Source organism: Eleutherodactylus coqui, chromosome 7, assembly GCF_035609145.1.
Source record: "Eleutherodactylus coqui strain aEleCoq1 chromosome 7, aEleCoq1.hap1, whole genome shotgun sequence".
Lineage (NCBI taxonomy): Eukaryota > Metazoa > Chordata > Amphibia > Anura > Eleutherodactylidae > Eleutherodactylus > Eleutherodactylus coqui.
The window spans coordinates 112,276,969-112,301,511 of NC_089843.1; the positions used below are offsets into that span (position 1 = coordinate 112,276,969).

Consider the following 24,543-nt stretch of genomic DNA (forward strand, 5'->3'; position numbering starts at 1 on the left):
CAGAGGTTTAAGCCCGTGTGATGACTAAGACTTGTAGTTGTGATGCTTATTACTCCTCTTTCCCAGGCACCATTTTTTGGGGGTGGAGGAGCAGCCGCAGCTCCACAGGCTGCTGTCCGAGCATCTTATGAACATTACCATTCAGCTCTTGACCAGCTGCAGAAACCGAAGTCCACAGATGAAAGAGAAGTCAAGCACAGAGCGGAAAGGCAGGACCTCGATGTAGCACCTAAGTATGTGATTAAGCGACATGTGTGATGCTGATTAGTAGAACTATGAATGTATCACAACAATAGCTGAATGCTGATTGGATGAATATCATTCTGGCAGTAAAACTTCATAAAACCTCATAAATGTTCTAAATAGTCATATATGTTCAATAAAGCTGCCCAAGGATGCAGCTAAACCTTGAGTAACCAACACATGTTACATCTATTTTTAATGAAGGGCACCATATTCTGGTACTAACTAACTCTCTTACTGCTACCTGCAGGGCTGCGGTCTCTGTGGAACCTTCCAACGGCCCAGTTGCTCTTTCCCATTTCCCAGATGGAGATGCCGTGAAGAAGGAATTAAAAAGGCTGGAACTAGTATCCAAACAAGCATTTGTAGACAGGTGGGTTATGTCTCAGTGTCCATCTATCTCCGAACATGTTTTCACACTGGGTGGGTCTATAGATTTCCATTTAAGTGGGAAACGGCAGAATTTGACATTTTGTGCATTTCATTCAATAGATTTTCTTTCAATTTGAGTCCTTTATTAAGTGCTGGGTTCTTCTTGAAAATTGTCACAAAGAATAGGATCTTCCGTACGTACCTATCCTTGGAGTGCTGGGAAACCGTCTTACAATGGAAGGCACTCCGGCATTCTTAAGTGATTGTTGCTGAAGCACTGTAGAACAATACCCGCTTTCTTAAGGAGAATACAACTGTCCTTTCTCGGTTTGTTACCTACCATATCCTTTAGACTTCAATATAGGTATATGTAATGATATGTCTTGATCTAGTTAAAATATTGTGGATTACTTCCTTCTAATTAATTACCTGAGCTGCGATGACAAGTTGAATGTTGTGTGTTGATTGTGGTGTTCCCCAGAGAGTATATCATGGCTTCTGTATTGTAAGACCATATGCTATGACTAGGTATCCTTGTTTGATGGGAAAACATGTAAGTCGTTGGATGGAACTCTTATTCGTTATATATTGAAGTTGTAATAAAGCTGCAAAAAGTGTTTTATATAGAGACGTTCTACATCTAATGTTGTGCACGTAAACCCCTATTGAAGATCTTTGTTAGAGAAATGGGACAAAAACTTAAAGCAAAGATGAGGTCTCCTCACCACCCAAAGACTGATTTACCTACCAGTGTCTAAGCATTTTTGTAGCCAGGGACACAGTGTAAAACATATGAGGGTTGTTCTATTAAAGGGCACCTTCAAGTTCGAAAGACACACAAGAGGGTCTGAACGCAGGACTCAAGCTATCTGAAGGATTTATGGTCAGTTAGAATATCAGAGATCGGGTCCGATGATAGTGGGGGCACCAGGTCTGTCAATGTCATTTGTAATTACATTGGCTTTATGTTTGGGGTCGTTGTCCCGCTGCAGAATACATTTAAGCCCGTCGGACACCTTCTATTTCCGCACAAAAATCTTCCTTTGCAGTATTTTTTTCCCACATCTACTTAAAACGTTTGCCCAGTACTGTGTGCTATATATATATAATCTCAGATATATTTTTATATCAGCCTGATGAAGAGGCCAAAATAGCCTTGAAAGCCTGCACTGTTAGCATCATTTTATTTGTTAGCCATTAAAAGGTATCCCATCTACAAGATTTATTTTGTTTCTTTTGCTGACACAGTACCAAACTTTTTTTTTTTTTCTTTTTGCTAAATTCCATGAAATACTGATAGGATCAAAATAGTCACAACACCTCTAAATAAATTTCTTGAGGGGTGTACTTTCCAAAATGGGGTCTCTTCAAGGGGGGGTTTGTATGTTTTCGCACATCCTTGCCTCAGCATGCGTGAAATGTAGAAAAAGCTGCAGACACCACAACGTTCTTCTTCATTTCTGAGGCCTGAGGTTGAGTTACGCTGAGCATTGGCACCACATATGGGATATTTGTAAAAACTATAGAATCGGGGTAATAAATATTAAGTGTTTATTCTACTTCTGCTGTATTACAGAAAAATGGTTGAAATTGAAATACTGCAAGTAAAATTTAACTTAGAAATTTCACCTCAATTATTCTTATAATTTCTTTGAAAAACATAAAAGGTTTAATTGACCTCCTAATGCAGTTATGAGTCCTATAAGGAATGCAGTTTTTAAAATGAGGTGATTCATAGAGGGGGCTGTAATATATAGTCCACTCAATGCTACTTCAAACTGAATAGATCTCTAAAATTAGTTTTTTAGAAATGCTTTTGAAAGATAGAAAACTTAAAGTTTGGCAGCAACTTTTCCTAACGCCCAGAAACAAAAACATTTTAAAAAATGATGCCGACATGGTGTGCACATATGGTAAATAAAATTTATCATCTGTTTTCTGTGATATGACTGTCTTACACAAAAATTACAAATTCCCCCCCCCCTTTTTTTTTCTTCTAAACTTTGGATTTCTTTATAAATCAGCACAAGACATATCCACCAAAATGTATTTAAGAAATAAAGTACAATGTATCATAATAGTCCAAGAATCACTTGGATAAGTAAAAGCATTTTAAGGTTATTACTAGATATGGTCACATAGGTCAAATTTGAATAATGGGGCTGTTTTACGAAGGTTTAAACTGACTTGGGTGTCAAGTGGTTAAAATTTTAGTGCTAATTTATTTAGATTAAAGAAAAATATTAATACATTATTATAAAATTGGGATAGGTACATTATTTAGGTATATCTGTACACAATTTTACTTCTTTCTTTTAGACATCGAGGACATGTAGCTGCCGAAAGAGCAAGACAAGTTGAGGAATTCTGGCAGAGGAAGCAGGAAGCCATGCAAAACAAAGCCCGAGCGGAGGGACACATGGTATGGACATGGGTTGTTTAGTCAATAGTTAGCCATGATTGATACACTATTAGTCAAAAGTTTTAGAATACCTCAGTTTTTCCAGTTTTTATTGATATTTACAGAGTTTAATGTTTCAAATGTATTTTGAAACGAAAGCATGGAATAAATAAATTAAGATGATTAATGGGTTTACTTTGTTTCACTAAATTAGATCTAGATTTTTGACTCTTCAAAGTAGCCCCCTCTAACTAATATAACAGCTTTACACAATCAGGCATTCTTTCTACAATTGCATTCAGATTTTGTTCAGAAATTACTTCCCAACATTGTTGCAGAAGTTTCCACAAATGTGCTGCACTTGTAGGTTGCTTTGCTTTCACCCTTGTGTCCAGTTTATACCAAACCAGCTCAATGGGGTTTAAGTCTAGAGAGTATGCAAGCCATTCCATTCTTTGAAGCTTACTGACTTCTTCTTGTCTTAAGTAGTTTTGACATATGAAGTATGTTTGGACCATTGTCTTACTGTAATATGAACCACTAACCAAACTAGGCGTACATCAGAGGGTATTGCATCGGATATCAAAATGCTGTTGTAGCCCTTTTTGTTCAGTGTGCAAGTTGTCAACTGTGGGTTCAGCAAAGGTGCCCCAGACCACCACCACTCTTTCTCCTCCCTGTTTGACAGTTGGTGTCACACATTCAGGAACCATCCTTTCACATACTTGATGGCATACAAAAACCCTGCGTGATGTACCAAAAATGTTAAGTTTTGACTCCTCAGTCCATAAAACCTTCTTTCCCTCTTCAGTAGTCCACTGGAGATGCTGCTTGGCCAGTGAAGTCATGGTTGTTTTTTTTGTTTGTTTGTTTTTTAATTTTGCAGTCTCAGCAGTGGCTTTCTTACTGATACTCTACCTATCAAACCTGCACATAGGAGTCGTCTCTTCACAGTTGAAATAGCAACTTTTTTATTTTTTTGCTCAATAAGTTGTGCTTTAATATTTTGTATTGTGAGATGCCAATCACGCAAACTGTTAACTCTTAAAAACTTGTCATCTGATTTTTGTAATGGCCTTTGGTCTGCCAGACCTCTTCCTGTTAGTTTCCTCCAGTTTCCAAGTGTCCTTTGATAGTGTAGTAAACTGTATTGAACTTACACTTTTGCTTTCTTGGCAATTCCCACTGTAGGACAGACCTACACTTCTAAGGCTGGCTTCACACGGGATGGATTTGCAGCGGAATTTCTGTGCAGATTGTCCGCACGGAAATTCCGCCCGCGGCTCCTAATCCCGGGATTAACCAGCAAAGTGGACGAGTTTTTGCAAAAATCTCATCCACATGCTGCGACCAAACCGCGTGGAAACAGCCATGCGGCGTAGAAATTAAAGACGCAGCATGTCAATTCTTTTCTTTTTTTTTTCCCCGCAGCAGCCTCTCTCCTCTCTATGGGCAGAGAGATAGCTGCAGCGAAAATGCAGGCGGTGCAGCCGCTTCAAAACCCGTAGCTGCGGTTTTCCAGCAGGATTCTCGCAGATTTTCGGTGCAGCCAATTCGCGAGAACTCCGCTGGAAATCAGTCCTGTGTGAACCCAGCCTAAGGATTATAATTTTCTGTCTTCTTTGGTTATTTGCCTTTTTTTGCCATTAGGATAGCAATGTGCTCTGTCCTGAAGAGCAAATCTGTCCTGACCCTGTCTTAGATAATGCAGTCTGTTGCAACACTGGTTCTATAGAATCAGAGGGTTTGAAAGTAATCTACAAATATTGACACCTGTAGCAATAGTTTGCATACAATTTCAAACCATAATTTGCTTTCTGAGTTGCAGAGAAGCTGTCCATGATGTGTTCTCTTAAAAGAAGCCCTTTGTTTAAAATCCTAAATTCAGACCATTGTTACATTTTCAGGTTAAAATTTCATAATTTTATATTTTTAATTTAAAAAAAAATAATGTTATTTGCTTGACTTTAACTGTTAATTTAAAAAAATATTTGGAAAAATTGAGGTGGTCTAAAATTTTTGACTGATAGTGTGTGTATTCTTTTTTCCTAAGCTTTATTTTACTTACTGCCCTATTTAATTCTGGTAAAAAAAAATTTGGGAGAGTTGCCTTGAAATGTTTTTTATTCAGTCACACATTATATTGTACTGCCATTCATACCCTGATTTAACTTAATAATTTTGCTTTGGCTCTCGTGCCTTGCCAATACTTCTTGAAGCACTAGGGGTTCACTTGGAAGTGTATTTAAGTCCTTTCATATTAGTATTTAATTTTTTCCTCTTAACTTGATGTTTCAGTTTAACTTGTGTTAACTTATGTGTTTGTCACACTAGAAATTGTGATATAATATTAATCAGCATAGTCAGTTTTTGTGTTAACTGCTCTCACTATGTAGTATTTCTAGGCATCTATTTGATTTATTAACATGTTATAGTTATGTAGGCAGACCTCATAGATTTACTATATTTAGTGAACTATCAGTATTATATGTATAGTTTGAATTCTATAAGTAAACTGCACTATGGTTAGGTTTTCTGTGATATTACTTACTACTGTTCAATCCTGTGTACAAACAATGGATCACTGCAACATACTGCAGATACTAAACTCAATGTTGGGTAATAGATATCATCTGCTTGAAATAATAATATATTATATGGCTAAAGGGATGGAGTCGTTAAGTTTGGCCACCCATTGCCTGATCCGGTAATCCAACCTAGGATTTGTGGGCGATGTGAAAGAAGATGAGCACTTGAAATAAGTAATCAAAGGAAAGGCTAGTAATTAGAGATGAGCGAATATACTCGTTTCGAGTAATTACTCGATCGAGCACCGCGATTTTCGAGTACTTCCGAACTCGGGTGAAAAGATTCGGGGGGGCGGGGAGGGGCGGAGCGGGGGTAGCAGCGGGGAACAGGGGGGAGCCCTCTCCCTCTCCCCCCCCCCCCCCCCCCCGAATCTTTCACCCGAGTGCGGAAGTACTCGAAAATCGCGGCGCTCGGGCAAAAAAGGGGCGTGGCCGAGTAGGTTCGCTCATTTCTACTAGTAGTCAAATGAATAAGCAGACCTCTGGATAGACTGTGCTACTGTGCCATCTGTGTACCTTAGTTGATGGTTAAAGTCTTAATAACTCCCTTCTGTATGAACAGGTTATCTCCATCTGTTAATAATTTGATGGTAGTATCCATAAAAACAGCAGCAATGGACGACGTATTATTTACCCTATATGTCTAGAGACTTTTTTTATGTATCATTCATGCCAAACCAATGAGGCTTTGTATTCATTTTGGCCGTAATCCTACTGGTCTAATTATTGCCCCTTTTAGTAGCAGGAACTTGCATCACTCACTACAGCTCAACTAACAGATCACAGCTATTAGTATTCTCACGCTTTCTAGCTTTGCTGCTTAGATTCAGAATAACCCACCATATATGCCTCACAAAAAGTATAAGGAAACTCACCCATTCATGGCGCTACATCCTGTATTTTGTCTTGTTTTTTCTTTTTGTAGTGTGCTATTCATCCCCCCCATGGATGTGGCACCATGCATTGTGTTCATCCTCAGATTCCTTGTTTCATTGATCAACTGCCATAACATTTGTGTATGCTGGAATGTAACAGATCTCTTCAGGTTATCCTATCCTTGAAGGAAAAGTCTCTGCCTTGAAAGGGGCTGTTCCATGATTAAATATTAAGTTACTCTGTTAGATCACACAAAACCTAAGCTTTTAATTGGAATTATTTAAAAAGACTGTCGACTATTTTTAGCCCTATCAGCTAAGCTTATGGACTAAAAGTAGGTGACCCACTAAGTCCGGGGATGTAAGTGTTAGGCCTCCTTCCCACGAACGGATTAACGCCGCGTAAATTTGCGGCAAAAATCCGCTGCGTGGCCCCCTGCTATTAGGTTCTATTGAACCTAATAGCACAATGCTCACGATGCGTAATTCCACCGCGGAATTACGCACCACGATTTCTCCCGTCCTCACCCGCGGCATGCTCTATTTGCTGCGGGTGAGGACGGGCTGTACGCGCTGATGGCTTCCATTGCAGTCAATGGAAGCCGTCCGTTCACGCTATCTCCCGCTGTAACCAGCGGGAGATAGCGTGAAAAAACGCTTCCCCACCTACCGCCGCAGCGTCATTTGACGCGGCCGGCGCGTCACGTGACACTGCCGGCCGCATCACGTGACACGGTGGGCGTGTCACACGATGCGACGGCGGTGGGCGGGGAAGCGTTTTCACGCTATCTCCCGCAGGTAAGTATAGGGGCTCTGGGGGGCGCCGTGACGGGCTTCACTGCGTAATATTACGCGGCGGAGCCCGTCACGCTCGTGGGAAGGAGGCCTTATACTTGCCTCTCCTGTTGTTTCCCCGGCGTGAGCTTTGAAAGGCGATGCTCAGTCCTTGGCACTAAAAGCCACAGCTCAATGCTGACACCAGGACGACAACCGGAGAGGTAAGTCTAGCACATTCCTGGACTCAGTGAGCCAACTACTTTCTGCCTGTAATTTTAGCTTATAGGACTAAAAGTAGATGAGAAAGACCAGCAATTTTTAAAATCCTCTTTTTTTTTTCATCCATATTTGTCAAGATCTCTAACTTTATTTTTCTGTCGGCACCACTATATGAGGGCTTATTTTTCTGTGGGATGTTTTTTTGTTTTGTTTTGTTTTTTTGGTTTTTTTAAATAGTACCATTTTAATTATTTTAAAAAAATGTAACAATTTTATTGGGGTGAAATAGAAAAAAAACTAGATTTTTGTAAAGCACTTACCATAAAATCTCTTTCTCATCATGTTCATTGGGGAACACAGCTTTGACCTTGGGTATATAGCACCTGCTGATTGGAGATGGACACTAAGCAGACAACGAGTTGGCTCCTCCTGCTTGCTGTATACTCTCTGCAGGTACTCGGCTAATCAGTTTTGTATGCAAGCAGTAGGAGCCGACCCAGTGGGGCTTGTTATGAAATGGTAGTGCTTAAAATAACTGGAGGACGCCAGCGCGACCATAAACTAACAAAAAAAAAGTGTCACTCTGACCTGGGGAAGAAGGCAAAGCATGATACGAAAACCAAAAAAGAACCCCTATCGGGTGGGTGCTGTGTTCCCCAATGAACATGACGAGAAAGAGATTTTTACGGTAAGTTCTTCACAAAAATCTAGTTTTCTCGTCTGAATCATTGGGGGATACAGCTTTGACCTTGGGACATTCTAGAGCAGTACCCAAAGGGTGGGAAAATATAAGAATCTGCAGGTGTAAAGAAGCGTAATCAGCTCTTTAACCACGACTAGCGTTAACCCTTTCCAATCCAATTTGCATTCTGGTTTTTCTAGGGGGTTTACTCTTTTTCTGCTGTTATACAATGGCGCTATATGCTGGCTAAAGCCAGTACTGCATGAAATGACACGTTGGATAGGCTCCGACAGCAGAGAGGCTGGCAATATACAGTAAGAGAACCCTTACGGATGTCTACCAACATCAGAGCTGTACAGCCTTAAATGGGTTGTCCCGAGAAAGCAAGTGGGGTTATACACTTCTGTATGGCCATATTAATGCACTTTGTAATATACATCGTGCATTAAATATGAGCCATACAGAAGTTATTCACTTACCTGTTCCGTTGCTAGCGTCCCCGTCGCCATGGTACCGTCTAATTTCAGCGTCTAATCGCCCGATTAGACGCGCTTGCGCAGTCCGGTCTTCTGGCTGGTGAATGGGGCCGCTTGTGCCGGAGAGCTGGTCACCGCGTCATCATCGTAGCTCCGCCCCGTCACGTGTGCCGATTCCAGCCAATCAGGAGGCTGGAATCGGCAATGGAGCGCACGGAAGGAGAAGAAAATCCACGGTGCACCATGGGAGAAGACCAGCGGCGCCATCTTCACAAGAAGAAAAGAAGAAGCTGCAGACGCTGATGCAGGTAAGCGCAATGTGCTTTTTAAAAACTAACCCATGCTTTCTTTTTAACAGGGCAGAATGCGGGGGTAAGTGAAAAAAAAAATTTTTCACTTTCGCCGCGGGACAACCCCTTTAAATCATAATGTCTTCAGACGTCACAGTGGATTGGAAAGGGTTAATGGGTGCCTAGGCATCCAGCATGCTTAGAGACTGAGTATAAAGGGGCCTGAGAAACTGTCCCATTTCCCCACCGGGAAAAAAGGCTCCCAAGGAACCCACCTCAGAAACCCAATGATCCAATTGTGTTGACAGGAGCACTAGCAGAAAGCCAGGGAACCTGAAGAATGCCACTAGAGAGGTAAATTTGCGAATTACGACCAAGCCCATTTGTGACCAGCTCGTCCCATGAGACTAGACATCATTACCGCGGGGCCAAGATACCACATTCAGTGAGTTAACATGACAATAACTACCTTCTTTTGATGACGAAAACTTCCACCCGATAGTGTCTCTCACTTAGAAGAGAGACGAGTAGACAGGGCGAGCTGGATGTGACATCAGCACCATCGGAAAAGGGGGGTGAAGCTTAAAAGAGCTGGGGGCCCTCTAGCAGACTACCTAGTGTAACGTTAGGGTCCGCTGGAGCCCAGACTGTAAATACCTGTCTACGCAGGTTGTCGTAACGAGAGCACCGCTGTTGAAGGGTTAGTAGGAAGCATCCCAGGCGAATGCTTGGGCGCTACCAGAGGGAATGGGAAATGGAAACACAGGGCTCAAAAATACCATTAGTATTAGCCCTCTGAGACTACGACAATGACCACAGTATCCACCTTCTGCATGAAGCCCACAGACCCTCAAGATGTCTAGGTTGACTCCAACCATGCACCATAAAACGTGGTATAACTACCAAACTACCCCCGAACGTGAGTCTTGCTGTTTCTTTTGTGGAACCCTCGAGTCGGGAGGGCGAGTGCTAAGAATTGAAATCCGTATTAGTGTATACCGTTTCACAGTTTCCTGCAAGCAATCCAGCAGGAGGATCGCACCGCGATACTAACTCCGTCTGATTTAAATGTTTTGTCTCCCAGATGGCGCTTTTACCTGCATAGGAAGGCTACGTGGAGAAACGCTGTAGGAGCGAAGTCGTAGACTGCTCTGACTATAGAGTACTCCTGACAGCAGCAGTCCAGAGAATGCGAGGCCCGTTCTGCCACCTAACTTGCGGCCAGTGGCAGACTCCACCTCAACAGGATCATTCAATCATGAGTGACGTGCGTCTGCATGGACATGGCTGACTGAGCTAGCAGTCCAGTCTTCCTAGAAAGCACTAGATGTTGGTTTGGTTCCGAGGCTGCCTGGAGAGGGACTGGACTCATAGTGGTTCAGCATGTCAGAGCTAACCGGAGGGAAGCCAATAGATGTATCTGCAGCCCCCAGGCACCCGGTCGGAGAGTGAACATCCCCTCCCCCCCCCCCCTTCTCCGGCCTACCACTATACTTAGATAGAACAAGACGAGATATTCTCTGACTGACTAAATGTCGATCCCTTATAGCAGCACTGCAGACAGGCCACCATAGGAAAGCTAGCCGTTAGGTAAGGCTCCCCCATTCTGGAGCGAAGAAGAGGAGCAATGTGTCCGTGGACTTTCTGTGCACAGTACTCCTTCCATATGGAAGGTACCACAGATGTCAGCAAGCCCAGGGTACTGGTGATGACCAGTTGGAACGTGGCTGGATGCAATCTCGATACTGCATTGGGAGCGCACATACACGTATCTCTTGCCTGTCATCCTGGACAGGGACAAGACACCAAGGCTGCCTGCAGAGAACCGCAGTAGGCACCCCTTAGTGAGCTAGCCGTTAGGCAAGGCTCAACACCGTGTGTAACAGAACAGACATGAGGAGCGATGAGTCCAGAGACACCCTGTGTGAGTACTTATTCCATATGGAGGGTACACAGGTCTCAGCAAGGCCAGAGCCATGCTGGCAATTAGTTCTAACACTGTCGTTCGTAAGACTAGATATTCTCTGGCTAGATTTAAATCTTGTATTCCAGCGAGAGCGTATGTAGTATGTAGCTCTGGCCAGCCCCTGTCTGCGTGTCATCCTGGACTCCGACACTGCGGTAGGCTGCCTGCAGAGAACTGCGGGAGGGACAACATGGGAGCTTCCGATAGGCGCTCAACCCGGACTGGAGCAGACATGAGGAGCGATGAGTCTAGAGACTTCCTGTACGAGTACTATTTCCAAATGGGAGGGTACCCCCGGTCTCAGTAAGGCCAGAGTTAGCTGGCAATTAATTCAAATACAGTTGTTCATAAAATAAGAATCTCTAGCTGGATGTAAATCTTGTACCGCACATAGTACCAGATAATCCCTGTGCAAGTACTCTTCCCAGTATGGGAGGTACCACAGGTCTCAGTAAGCCCAGGATCGTGCTGAGGTTGATCGGGCAACAATTTCTGTCCATCCGCCCCCCTGCTTGCGGGTAGATTGGAGAGTAATACTGCTCCGTCAACCTGCAGGAAGTGGCGCACCTAGGAATGGGGCACATAGCCATTAGGGGTGGGGGAAGCATGAGCTGTGCAAGGAGGGGACAGCAGGCCTCCCATTTTCCAGCCACAGCCCCTACCATACAGGACCCTCCGTGTGCAAAAATACCTGCCACCTCAGAGCAGCGGCCGGGGCTTGTCAAGCGGTCCGGCAGGCGGCCAACAGCAAATGAACACAATGCAACGTGCGGCGGCCAATACATGTTCATGGTGGCATAAACTAAGCCATGTGACCCCATGCAGAACATGCACGGCTACACAGTTAATGCCGTATAGCGGCAATCAGTTTCTCCTGGATACATCAGACATGCAGGAGAATGACACTGTTCACACCAAGACTACCAGAACAGAGATACAAAAGTATGACACAGTTCATACAGAACAGAACCTGCACAGACAAGGAGCTGGTATATGTATGAGCACAGACTTTGGTGATTGGCTGACTGAAGCACTACACCCAGCCAGCACAATAAACCACACCTATGAAGTTGAGCCGCTAAGAAACAAACATGTAGAACAGATCCCAGCAGCAAGCTCTAAAATTGCCCCCAGGTGACTGGTATAGGCATAACACTAGCCGCATGGTGGCAAATACCCTCCCACATCCGACCACTACACAGCCTGTCAGGCAGCGTGTCACAGGAGAGGACTGCTGTACAGGGGCAGGGCAGCAAGGGAAGCCCTATTTACTCGCCTATCTTCTTTCTTTCTTGTCTCCAGCAGGGCCCTCCAACCAGCTCCCCATACCCTGCAGAGAGGCAAGTGGTAGCTTCCCCGGGGGACCTATGGCTGGCGGGCAACGAAACTGGACCCCAGCCGTACCACTTTTGCTGTCTGTTGTCTGCCCTACCTGGAGAAGAAATGTCTGGCCATTCGCCCTCCTGCGTAGGGTTAAATCGGAGGGTAATACTGCGCCATCGACCTGCAGTCGCTTCTTGGAGGAGGACACACTTGCTGTCCGCCCTCCTCGTGGGGACCTGGTAGTGAGCTGCCTGGCCTGTCCCCACATCCCTGTAGTCCTGAAGACCTTGATTTGAAGAGGTCTACCTCCTACAGACATTAGGCTAAAAACTGATTAGCTGAGTTCCTGCAGAGGGTATTTAGCAAGCAGGAGAAGCCAACTCATTGTCTGCTTAGTGTCCACCTCCAATCAGCAGGTGCTATATATCCAAGGTCAAAGCTGTGTTCCCCAATGATAGACGAGAAAACTACAATTGTGCAATTGGTTTTTGGGTTTCCTTTTTACGATATTGATGGTGCAGCTTTATTCTGAAGGTCGGCTCAAATATGGTGATAACAAATGTGTGTTTTGTTTTGTTTTTTTAATTTGCTTTGTGTCGCCATAGTATGAGCCCCATAATTGTTTTTTCTGTTGATGGGACTGTGGTGTGAGTGCTTCTTTTCATGGAATGGCCTGTGGTTTTTATTGGTACTACTTGGGGTACGTACAACTATTAGATGGTATATTTTTTTGTTTTTCTAGTTTTTTTGTTTTTTAGGCCCAATGTCCATGGGTGGATTTGAATTGCGGAAGGTCTACTATTCAAGCCGCCCATAAAGGAAGCATGGACGTCCACCTGCAATTAAATCTTGCAGATTTGTTTTGCTGACCTTTTGGCCTAGAACACAAATCGTGGCATGCTCCATTTCAGTGTGGATGCCTCACGTGCGGCTTCCATTGAGGTCTATGAAAGCTGTCCGATCTGCGGAAGCACTGCAGATCCTGCAGAAAAGCAGATTTTTTTTTTTTAGGAAAAAAAAATCTGTACTGCACATGTCCAACAGCGAGCTGAGCGGAACATCCGCAGTACAGATGTCCCGGCAGAAGAAAGGGCCACCTGCACAGGTATGCAGGGTTCTCGGCTGCGGGCTGGATGGGATTCCGCTGTGGGCTCCCGCATGCAAAATTTGACCTGCCTGTGGACATGAGGCCTTAGGAGACTGGGTGACCAAAAAAAGACACAATTCTGGCATAGTTTCTTTTTCCCATATTCACCATTTAGGATAAATAATATATTTTAATTCTTCAGACTTTTACAGATGTAATGATACCAGTTGTTATGTTTATTTACTTAATATGAAAAGTGTTAAAAGCATTTTTCATCTTTTTAAACTTTTTTTTAAAATTTAACTTTTTATTCAGTGTTTTTTTTTCTTTCTAGTTTCTATAGAGGACTTCAACTTGATCTCTTCTACAATATACTGCAGTGCTTCAGTATTGCAATATATTGTATTTTAAATGATGATTTATTAAGCCTTGCCCCAGGCAGAGCTAAATAGACTTCAAAACATGGCAGACCTGCAAACCTTTGCTGGGCTCTGAGCTGCCATGTGGACTTATGGACATTGAGGGGCGATGGGGCACTGGAGGGTGGCCCTCTCTCTGCTCTGGCTGGCTGCTATGATTGCTGCCGTTGTGGGCAGGTGTCAGCTGTAAAAAACAGCTGGAACCCGTTTTGGTATGCAGTGGGCTTGGCTCCTGAACCCACTCTATGCACTACCTGAAACCATTCACTGTGTATTAAGGTGGGTGGCCCTTAAGGGGTTTAAAAAGAATTGTTCCTGAGTGGAGATACAGCTCCTATATTCTTGTTATGGTACCTCTGGTGTTCCCTTAATTCCTTCACAGAACATTCGCTAGATGTGTTTAATGCTGGTCTTTAGAAGCTGCTTCTTATTGGCAGATCTATAAAATACCATGATTTACTCTACTGCCTGTGTACAAAAAGATCCAGGTGGTCTAATTTACAGAGGATGCGTCACCACCGGGCACTGGACATATTAGGTGGACGTTCTAAGCGAGAAACAAAACAAGTATGTAACAGTAGTATTGCACACAGGACCAGTTTTTTAAATAAATCTAATTAAAAACATATGTTTTGTGTCATCTAACAGAGAAAAATATTTTGTCATAGGGCAGCAAGTTTATTACATTACAAGGTTGAGTATTCTTGCTTTATATACTCTCTGAGTTAGGCTATGTTCACATCTGGGTTTGGGATTCCGTTTACCTGCTCCGTTATGAGAGCAGGAAAATAGAATCCCCAGACCAAACGGTTGCATTCTATGATGGAACCAAACTCTGCCAAACAGACCTCCATGACTATAATGGGATCCATTCGGCTCCTGTCACCCTATCGACATTTCATGCAGGATCTGTGCTGGAGGCTTACATCTGGTTTTTGTATTGATGCATGTGCAAGACTAAATTCTGCCGATTTTTCTGTTACCAGAGGCCATTATTTATTTTATTCTTTTTTTATAGGAGGCGAGTTAAAGCCGTTCTTGCACAGGCTAATGAGGCATGAACATTTGCTCAAATGTTCGTTTCCTCCGTGGCAAGCCTGGGTTACTCGCCTCCTGGATCGCCGACCTCTCCTTCAGGAATGGGCACGTCACGTGTACAAACACTACAGAGACAGGAACTTCTTTCAAATCTGGCGCCTGCCAGTTTTATTCCAAATCAAAGCACAGCAAATTTGTGAAAGATACTATGTCCAGGGTTCACAACTCACAGGGTCCCTGTCACTAACCCCGACTTGGGGCGTCTAAAAGGCGCCCTGCTCTTTCAGTTTGGTGGCGGGCCTAAGCTGGTTCGCAGCAGACCTCAGGCTCTAGGTTCCTGACGGCTTCTCCTACAGCTGGTCTCTCTCTGGCTAGCACACAGTTTTGTTTGTTTTTTCCCCCTGATTGTGTCAAGAACTGATCTTTTTATCTAGTTCCTGCCACACCCACAGGTGTTCTCTTTCTCTTAGGTTTCAGAATGGCAGTCTATGACCCTCTGCACTCCTACACTGCTATCATCAGCCCACGTAAATATGTGCACAATCCGCTAACAAGCAAAACATTTGTTCATTGGTTGACTGCTCATTTTTTGTGGATGTAGAAACACTCGGTCATCGGCAGCACATTTTCCCATATAAACAGATGTGTGTTGCCGACGAATGCATTCTGTATGGGGATTAACAGTTGTAGTAACGATTGTCTGTCCCCGCGGGTACTATGGATAATCTGCCAGTGCACACCTTAACAAGCTCCGACCAACATGTTCATTGTCGATCGGTGCTCGTCACTATAGGTAGGTTGTCTGCCTATATAAAACAACTTCTATAAAATTAGAATTAAGCATTTACATGTCTGACGGCAGACAGTTTGTAAAACTGTATAATGGCAAAAAATGAGACTTAAAATCAGTAGAAAAAGAACTAATCTGTGTTTTCTGCACCTTTTTTTATGTTTAGTTATGGAAAAAAGTTTTGAAAAGTGAGTTTTTTTTTACTTTTTGTACTGCAGCTGGTGTATAATTATAGCGTAAAACCGACTCCATAATAGAGAAATGAGACAGTTCTAGAAAGTAAGGAATGTATTTTTTTTCAACGCCCTCTGATGTAGCCCCAGCCATTCTTACACTGCATACATTAAATGGTGAACAGGATGCTCTGTACAGCCTGGCAGCTATATATGGAGGCAGACCAAGCTCTGCTGGAGGAGGGAAGGCCCGAAACAAAGAAGAACAGGTAGGCCTCTCGCATGCCTGAGCCTCTTTGCAGAACCCTGTGTCACCTGCCCTGATCACGTTCTGTTCATGCATGTTTGCTGGGTGTTCTATGTAAAACATGGGGGAAGCTTGAACCTGATACTGCATGAGATCCTGGCGTTCATGCTGGATATGATTTAAGCTTCCACAACTAACCGAAACTATATGTATGCATTGTATTCGTCTTTTATAAATCCACTCCATGCTGGACCATGTCTTCTGTTCTAATTGTGCAGCTTTTCATCCCATGTCTAATTTCATTAATTTTTTGCCTGTGAATGACCCATGTATCTGGACTTGCATCAATGCACCGCATACTGTTACTCCTAAAATGTTATGTTCACTATACAACCATTGTTGTTGCATATGCAGGCACATTCCTACAGCAGATAGTTTAGATGCTTTCTACCCTTAATCTTTAAGAGGGTGCTCATTTTACAAGATGTTAGACAGTATTTTACATTTGGTAGTATAGGGTGCGCCACCTACCTGCAACACAGAAGTCCCAAATTGTAGGACCAATTTTTGTAATCCTGTCTGATTTAGTTAGAAAGCGTAGCCTTAGACTTCACAGTCTGAAAATGCGCCAAATAGGGCAATGTCTCATGCTGGACAATAAAGTTGGCGTATCCTTAGACCTTCTTATCTAACCTTAATACCATCTGATGACTTGTTTAATTTCCACCTTAATTTTGGTGCAACGTTGCAGCATGTTATCCTATTTGTCACTCTCCCTTGCTATGGCAAGCCATACCTATTTACAATTACATCACACCCCCTTGTCAAGTGGAGCACAAAAAAGTATCTATAACGGATGATACATGCAGTGCAAGGTATTTACAGTAGGTCAGGCTTTTGGCAGACATTAAGACCAAAAATTTAGGAAGAGATCCACCAAGGTAAACTCTATAAGCCTGCCTGTCCACAGGAGATGGTTCATCGCGTCCACGAGCGGAGAATTGTAGCAATTCTCCGCTTGCGGGATTTAAATCTCGGCATGCTACAATTCTCCGCGGTGAGCCTATCTGTCAGGTGGGCTCACCGCAGAGACCTGCCAGCTTTCCCCCACGGCGGGATATTGCTAGCAGTATTCCGTCACGGCCAAGGACAGGGGGCCTAGGGTACAAATACATTTCTGTGTTCCAGCACATGAGATGTTGGTAATATTGTTCTTCGGGGTTGTGCATGTTTTTTCCTGCTTGGTTCATTTTTTTTTTAATGTCACTTGACTGAAAGCGTTTTGTACATATTCTGTATTACCTATTAAAGTAGATAGACTTTCTTAGGGCAGATTAAAGGAACTCTGTCAGCTCCTAGGTGCCCCATGAACTCAAGTTATGGGCTCGTAGGAGTTGGGGCGCTTGGACCCGGAATGTGACTCTCAAGCACCCCTTGTTCCTCATTCTCCCACTGTCCGCCCATAAAGCTCCCACTCTCGTATACAGCGGACTACTTATGCATGTCCTTCTCATGAAGAGGACCAGACCTGTCATTGAGAGTGCTTGCATAAGTAGGCCTCTGTATGCAGAGAGTGGCGGCTTAATGGGCTTACAATGGAGGAACAGCGAGGAAGAAACTCATCCAAGGACTCTGCGTCCCATCTACTATGAACTTAGAACTTTAGTTTATGGAGTGCATAGGAACTGACAGTCCCATTTTACTATCATAAACCATTTAAAGAGGGATGATATGGCCAAAGTATATAATTCCTTTATGGTCTGACTCTAAACGGACTGCTCTACAAAAACTTGCACCTTCAAAAAAAAAAAGAGAAAAAAAAGATTTTTAGACTAGAAGGACACAGTGGATTATTTTCTTTTTATTGTTCACAAAGTTCATTGCGGTCTCACAATGATGAGACACAAGGTTTACTTTTTTCATCATACGTGAACTGACCCCTTGAGTTGTCATTGTTAGCTTCATTATTTATTAAAGTATTTGTCTTGCTACACAACCCTTTTCTTATATGGGAATCATAAAGGGGGTTGTCCCGCACCCCAGATCCCCTCTATAGGCCAGAGCAAGGGGCTGCCTAGTTTTGGGAATCACCATTTTGGTGAATGTAGATTTCTTCTATTTTTAGAGCTGTTCCTCCTGTTTATCTTATACATTTAGGGGGGGTCTAATGATGTATGCAAAACCATGGCTGCCAGTTCTTGGCAAGATTATGGTATAATCTATTTGTTTTCTTTTTTGTGTAGGAATATTTGGCAAGGCTTAGGCAAATTCGGCTCCAGAATTTCAATGAGAGACAGCAAATCAAAGCTAAATTGCGTGGAGAAAAGGTAAGATACTTTAACCATTTCCATCAGTCATAGGACGTATATTGACTCCACAGCATATGCTGAATTTGAAGCTAGCTCCAGTGCCGTGCCTGCTGCATGCATGAAGGGATATTGTTTTTATGGTCTACACGCTATGGAAAAAATGACATAACTTTATTCTGTGGGTTAGTACAATTACAATACCAGAGGGTTTTTTTTTTTGTTTTTTTTTTTTGCTGTACTACCTAAAAAATAAAAAAAAAATTAAAATCTTTAAAGATTATCCGTCATGAACGTCTGATCGCCCTAACTTTCCAACGATGGTGCTGTGTGAGGGCCCTTTTTTTTTTATTTTATTTTTTTTGTGGTTTCTACCCTTCTGGAGTGCATACCACTTTTTGATTGCTCTTTTTATTAAATTTTTTTCTGGGAGCCAAGTTGGCCAGAGAAGCAGAATTCTGGCGTTGTGTGCTTTTTTTTTCTGACAAAGTTTACTGTGTGGGATAAATAATGCTTTATTTTTAAAGATCGAACTTTTTATGCATGTGGTTACACCAGATATGTGTCTTTTTTTTGGGTGGGGGGGGGGTTGTTGCTTAGATTTTTATTTTTTTTTCCTAATAAATATCATAAAAAGAGGGAGTGTAAACTTTTTAATATCCTTTTATATTTTACAATAACAAAAGTGTTTTGTTTTTTTTAAAATTTTTTTACATGCTATAATTTCCCAAAAAAAGACTTGGACCTGCAGTTATTTGATCGCTCATAGAGTCTAATGCAATACCATAGTATTGCATTATACTGTATTCTGACAGGCAGACTGTAGTAACCTGTTGATAGGCTATTGTCTAAGGCAGCCCTGGGAGCCTTGAGAAGACCTTTGGCTGCCATGACAGCTGAATGGCACCTCGCAATCTCATAATGTTTCGGGATTCCGAACTCCGATCTGGCTATTGAAATGCCGCTGTCAGAGTTGACACTGCCTTTTAAAGGATTAGCAGTTATAATTGTCTGTTGTGGGCGGCTGTCAGTTGTTAACGACAACCAGCACTAAATTAATAAACGGAATGGGAGGACTGGAATACCCAGAGATGCTATCAAAATTGGGATTATTCACCCTGGAAAAAAGACGGTTAAGGGGTGATCAAATAACCATGTATAAGTACATGAGGGGACAATACAAGGATCTCTCCCAAGATCTGTTTACACCCAGGACTGCGACGGTAACAAGAGGGCATCCGCTACATCTAGAGAAAAGAAGGTTTCATCACCAACATAGAAGGGGGTTCTTTACTGTAAGAGCAGTGAGACTATGGAACTCTTTGCCTGAGGATGTGGTGATGGCAAAATTGAGTTTAAGAGGGAACTAGACGTCTTTTTAGAGCACTATGATATTACAGGATATAGACAGTAAATAACCAGACGGGTTGTTGATCCGGGTCTTGGATTCAGATTGGAACTTTCAAATGTTGATCCAGGGATTATTCTGACTGCCATTTTGGAGTTGGGAAGGAATTTTTCCCCCAAATAGGCTAAATTGGCTTTTGCCTCATTGTTTTTTTTTTTTTTTTTTACTTCCTCTGGATCAACAAGAGGGGGGTTGAAACTAGATAGGCTGAATGAAGACAATGTCCAACATACTATGTATGTAGAGCCCACCCTGTATGTAGCAGGATCGTCAGCTGATCCTGCTCCATACACACCCTGTACCCATAGTGCATACATATATGCCCTTTAGTGTTAATGGGTTAGTGACTGCTTGTAGCGAGTTTTCTCTTAATCTTTTGTTTTAAAGGGGAAAAAATGAATGAAGGATCTTCTGGTTTGGAAGGCCCTAGTCTTTTCATTGAGAAAAATCTTATTTTGGATCCCGAAATCAGTGTCCATTGACTTAAATATCAATCATATGTATAGTATTACGGCTCCATTTGAGAGCCATGTATCTAGTGCCTAATACTGGATTGTATTTTACTGCGAGAAAACGTGATATCTTTTCCCAAGGGTTCTGTGGTGAGGAGGGCACTAAATATATGGCTCCCACATGAAGCTGCTGTGTCTTATAGGCATGTAAAATCTAAAACTCAGTTGCTCTCCGTAGTATTTCAATTTTTCCATGCAGCGTGGGATGAAGATATATTTTTAGTGATAGAAATAAGTGAAAAAATATATTTGTAGGATTAGCCACATGAAAGAATAGAGAAATTGTAATGAGCCTGTTAGAGCAGTGAGAATTTCCATATTATGGCTAGTTGAAAAGAAACTATCAGTATCCCACAGATCCAGAAGACTGATAATTAAGGGTCAGAGTGCAAAATGTGGGTAGAAAAAGGCGAAGACTGCATTAATTTTCCCCACCGGCTAGCATGTGTTCAGAATTGATGCTTTTCAGCACAGCCGTAGCCAGAGATAGATCGCTATTCATCTAAGCTGCAGAAAGCTGGTTCTGGTTGATTAGCTCTCATCAGCGCAGAATATGGATTGATGACCATGAGAGTGAGCAGACTGGGCACCTTTTTAGATATGTACCGAGTTATGTAGGATAAGAGCTCTTTGAGGTTTTTTTCTTTTTTGCTGGAAAGGTCTCATGTCGAAATGTGTTTAAAATATCCACACATGCAATGTATAGTAAAATTGTTAAAGATACGATCTTACAATTGAACTGTTCATGGCCAAGCCTTATCCAGGAGCGTGTGCATGCAAAGGGGTTGGTGTGTGTGTACACATGCAAATAAGGAAGATGGAACAATACCTCGGCAGCGCCACCTATTGGATGGCAGCATTCCTGTAAATCAATTTCTGACCCTTTATACAAGTCTTTAGAATAATGATTGGGAATTGAAAACCAAGCCAGAATCCATACACAGACAGCTGTTGTGGGTTTTTTGTCCCGCATCAGTGTGCATTAGGTTTCTGGCTTGGCTAGTGAGAGGCCTGTGATGTGTGTCAGGAGGGATGTCGTGTCACCTTAAGGAGCACACAGATGAGGGTTTTTATATATTTCTACAAGAAATAACAGGAACAGCACAACCTAGAGTTCAGAATCTTTACTTTATCGGCAATGCAGGTATTCAGGAGAGGTCCGAAAGCTCGCAGTAACATCAAGTATTTGTGTTAGCCATTAAAAGGACCTAGATAGAGATGAGCGAGCATACTCGTCCGAGCTTGATGCTCGTTCGAGTATTAGGGTGCTCGAGATGCTCGTTACTCGAGACGAGCACCACGCGGTACTCGTCTCGATTAAACGAGCACTGACCATTGAATTCAATGGAGCCGACAATACAGCCGGCTCCATTGAAAGCAATGGGCTGCCGGCGAGCGCGGGATGAATTGTCGGGAAGGGCTTAAATATATAAGCCCTTCCCTGCAATTCATCCAGAAATGTGTAAAAATAAAAAAAATATATATACTCACCTGGTCCCGGCAGACGGAGTTCAGCTGCGGCCGGCGGCAGTCCTCCTGAACTGCTCTGAACAGCTGTGAGTAGTATTCAGCAGCCGGGGATTTAAAATCCCCGCCTGCTGAATGAGCGGCCTCTAATTGGTCACAGCCTGACTAATCAGAGGCAGATCTCACTCACACACCCATTCATGAATGGGTGAGTGACTGCTGCCTCTCATTGGCTCAGCGCAGGGACCAATCTGATTGGTCCCGCTTAATAGTGGGACCTGGGAACTTGAGATGCAGCCCAACATGTAGCCCCTCGCCTGCCCTATCCGTTTCTGTGTCGTTCCCATCACTTTCTTGAATTTCCCAGGTTTTCAGAAATGAAAACCTTAGCGAGCATCGGCGATATACAAAAATGCTCGAGTCGCCCATTGACTTCAATGGGGTTCGTTACTCGAAACGAACTCTCGAGCATCACTGAAAGTTCGACTCAAGTAACGAGCACTCGAGCATTTTGGTGCTCGCTCATCTCTAGACCTAGATAAACTGGGGGCTTGGGTAGAAAAATGGCAAATGAAGTTTATTATTGATAAATGTAAGGTTATGCACATGGGCAGGAGAAACTGATGTCAGCAATATACACTAAATGGGGTACAGCTAGGGAAAAGGGATATGAAAAAAGACCTGAGGGTACTAGTGGACTGTAGATTTAACTGGAGAAATCAATGCCAGTCAGCTGCTGCAAAAGCAAATAGTCTTGGGGTGCATTTATAACCGCGAGGGACGAGAACATTATTCTTTCACTATATAACGCACTCGTCAGGGTTCAAAGAAGGGCAACTAAATTAATAAACAAAATGGGAGGATTGGAATACCCAGAGAGGCTATCAAAATTGGGACTATTTACCCTATTAAAAAATCGGTTAAGGGGCGATCAAATAACTATGTATAAATACATGAGGGGACAATACAAGGATCTCTTCCATGATGTGTTTATACCCAGAACTGCGACGGTAACAAGGGGGCATCCGCCATGTCTAGAAGAAAGCAGATTTCATTGCCAACACAGAAGGGGGTTCTTTACTGAAAGAGCAGTGAGACTGTGGAACGCTTTGCCTGAGGATGTGGTGATGGCAAAATCCATAGAGGAGTTTAAGAGGGGACTAGACGTCTTTCTAGAGCACTATGATATTACAGAATATAGACATTAGATGACCAGCGGGGTTGTTATCTCATCTCAAATGTTGATCCAGGGATTACTCTGGCTGCCATTATGGAGTCAGGAAGGATTTTTTTTCCTCCAAATGAGCTAAATTGGCTATTTTTTATTTTTTTTATTTTTTAAACCTTCCTCTGGACCAACAAGGGGGGAGGTGGGGTTGAAACAGGCTGAACTAGATGGATATAGTATGTTAGGCTGAATAAAGACAGTGTTACTATATCTACAAGACTACTAAAAATGGTACCAATAAAAGCTACAGCTCGTTCCGCCAAAAAATAAGCCCTCACATGGTCATGTAGACGGAAAAATAAAGTTATGGCATTTGACAAGGGGAGATTAAAATCTCACACAAATAATCACATCCTTAAGCCTAAAATAGGCCATGTCGTTTAAGGGGATGATGGTACACTCAGTTTGTCATTCGCTCATATGTATTTATATAGTGTGTATCCCTGTATGTTTAATTATCTTAAACAGGAAGAAGTAGGTGAACATGGTCGAAGAGGTAGTAATGAAGAAGCTGAGCTAAGAAGAAAGAAAATTGAAGCTTTAAAGGTATGATGGAGGCACCCAAAGCAGTCATACCAATATCCTATCACTTATATAAGATTACTGATATGGATAATGTGAGCTCCACAGTCTGATATACTCAAACCTCCGTCTTGGTGTTGCCTCATTAAAACTGCAATTCTTATGGACTATGATTCACTGTTCTTGAAATTGAATTCTGTGTATATAGCATTTGCCTTTTAAGGAGGTAATCCCCTTGTTATCCATTACATCTGCTTCAGAGGCCTTCAGCTCAAGTCTTGTTGCATATTCCTGACATGCCAGCTCAATATGTATGAAATATGATTTGAAGTAGTGCGCTCACACAGCTAGGTTATGAATGGATTTGAAGCATCGTATCCTGTCTAGATTTACAATCCATCCCCTCTCATAAACACTTAACGGTGCATTTTTTATACCCGTTTTGTCTTTGTACATATGTTATTAATCAAGAGCTAACTCTAGACGAAGTTCATGATCTGCTTTCTATGACCTTTTGTTTTCTTTTTCCTTTGGAGGCCCAAGCAAACGCTCGAGCAGCTGTATTAAAAGAGGAACTTGAACGAAAGAGGAGAGAAGCGGATGAGAGGGAAAAAAGAGCCTGGGAGGAACATGTAAGCCGTGAACCGCTTAAACTTAACATTGCTGCTGTCTGAGATGCTCATTTGACGTCCTTATGATAGTTGTTAAATTCCTGTCTGATATGTATCCCAAACATATTCACCCTCCTCTGTAACTTTTTCATCTATTCTGTATCAACATTCAACCACTGTGGATTTTAATGGGCCTTTTTGACCATGATCAGCAGAAAAATGCTTTTATTGTCAAAGTGAAGTCAAGTCTAGAGAGAGGTCATCCAGAGCCCTGTAGTAACTCGAAAGATGTTACCAGCTCCAATGGTTGAGATCTAGGACTGTGCATAAAATAACCCTATTAAAAACAAACTTATCACCTATTCACAGGATAGTTATCTTGATTGTTGGCCACTGGAATCCACACTGACCGTGAGAATGGGTGTTCTGGGTATTTCTAAATGAATGGACCAGTGGTCACACATGTGCACTGTCGCTCCATTCATCTCTATGGGACAGCTGGAAATGGCTGAGTTCAAGCCCT

The 24,543-nt window shown here is 42.7% G+C and overlaps 1 protein-coding gene across 3 annotated transcripts in view; it reads left to right on the top strand.

Moving 5' to 3' along the window:
* The window catches only part of NEK1 (NIMA related kinase 1), a 139,461-nt gene that overhangs the window by 39,051 nt on the left and 75,867 nt on the right, over positions 1 to 24,543 (top strand). For 2 of the 3 annotated variants that reach the window (XM_066573541.1, XM_066573542.1), the window contains 7 exons: positions 67 to 233; positions 494 to 616; positions 2,935 to 3,037; positions 15,905 to 15,988; positions 18,210 to 18,293; positions 23,356 to 23,433; positions 23,946 to 24,041. In XM_066573541.1, coding sequence (XP_066429638.1) covers positions 67 to 233; positions 494 to 616; positions 2,935 to 3,037; positions 15,905 to 15,988; positions 18,210 to 18,293; positions 23,356 to 23,433; positions 23,946 to 24,041 — 735 coding nt within the window. The remainder of the gene's footprint in view (positions 1 to 66; positions 234 to 493; positions 617 to 2,934; positions 3,038 to 15,904; positions 15,989 to 18,209; positions 18,294 to 23,355; positions 23,434 to 23,945; positions 24,042 to 24,543) is intronic. The other variant, XM_066573543.1, reaches the window with a different exon arrangement.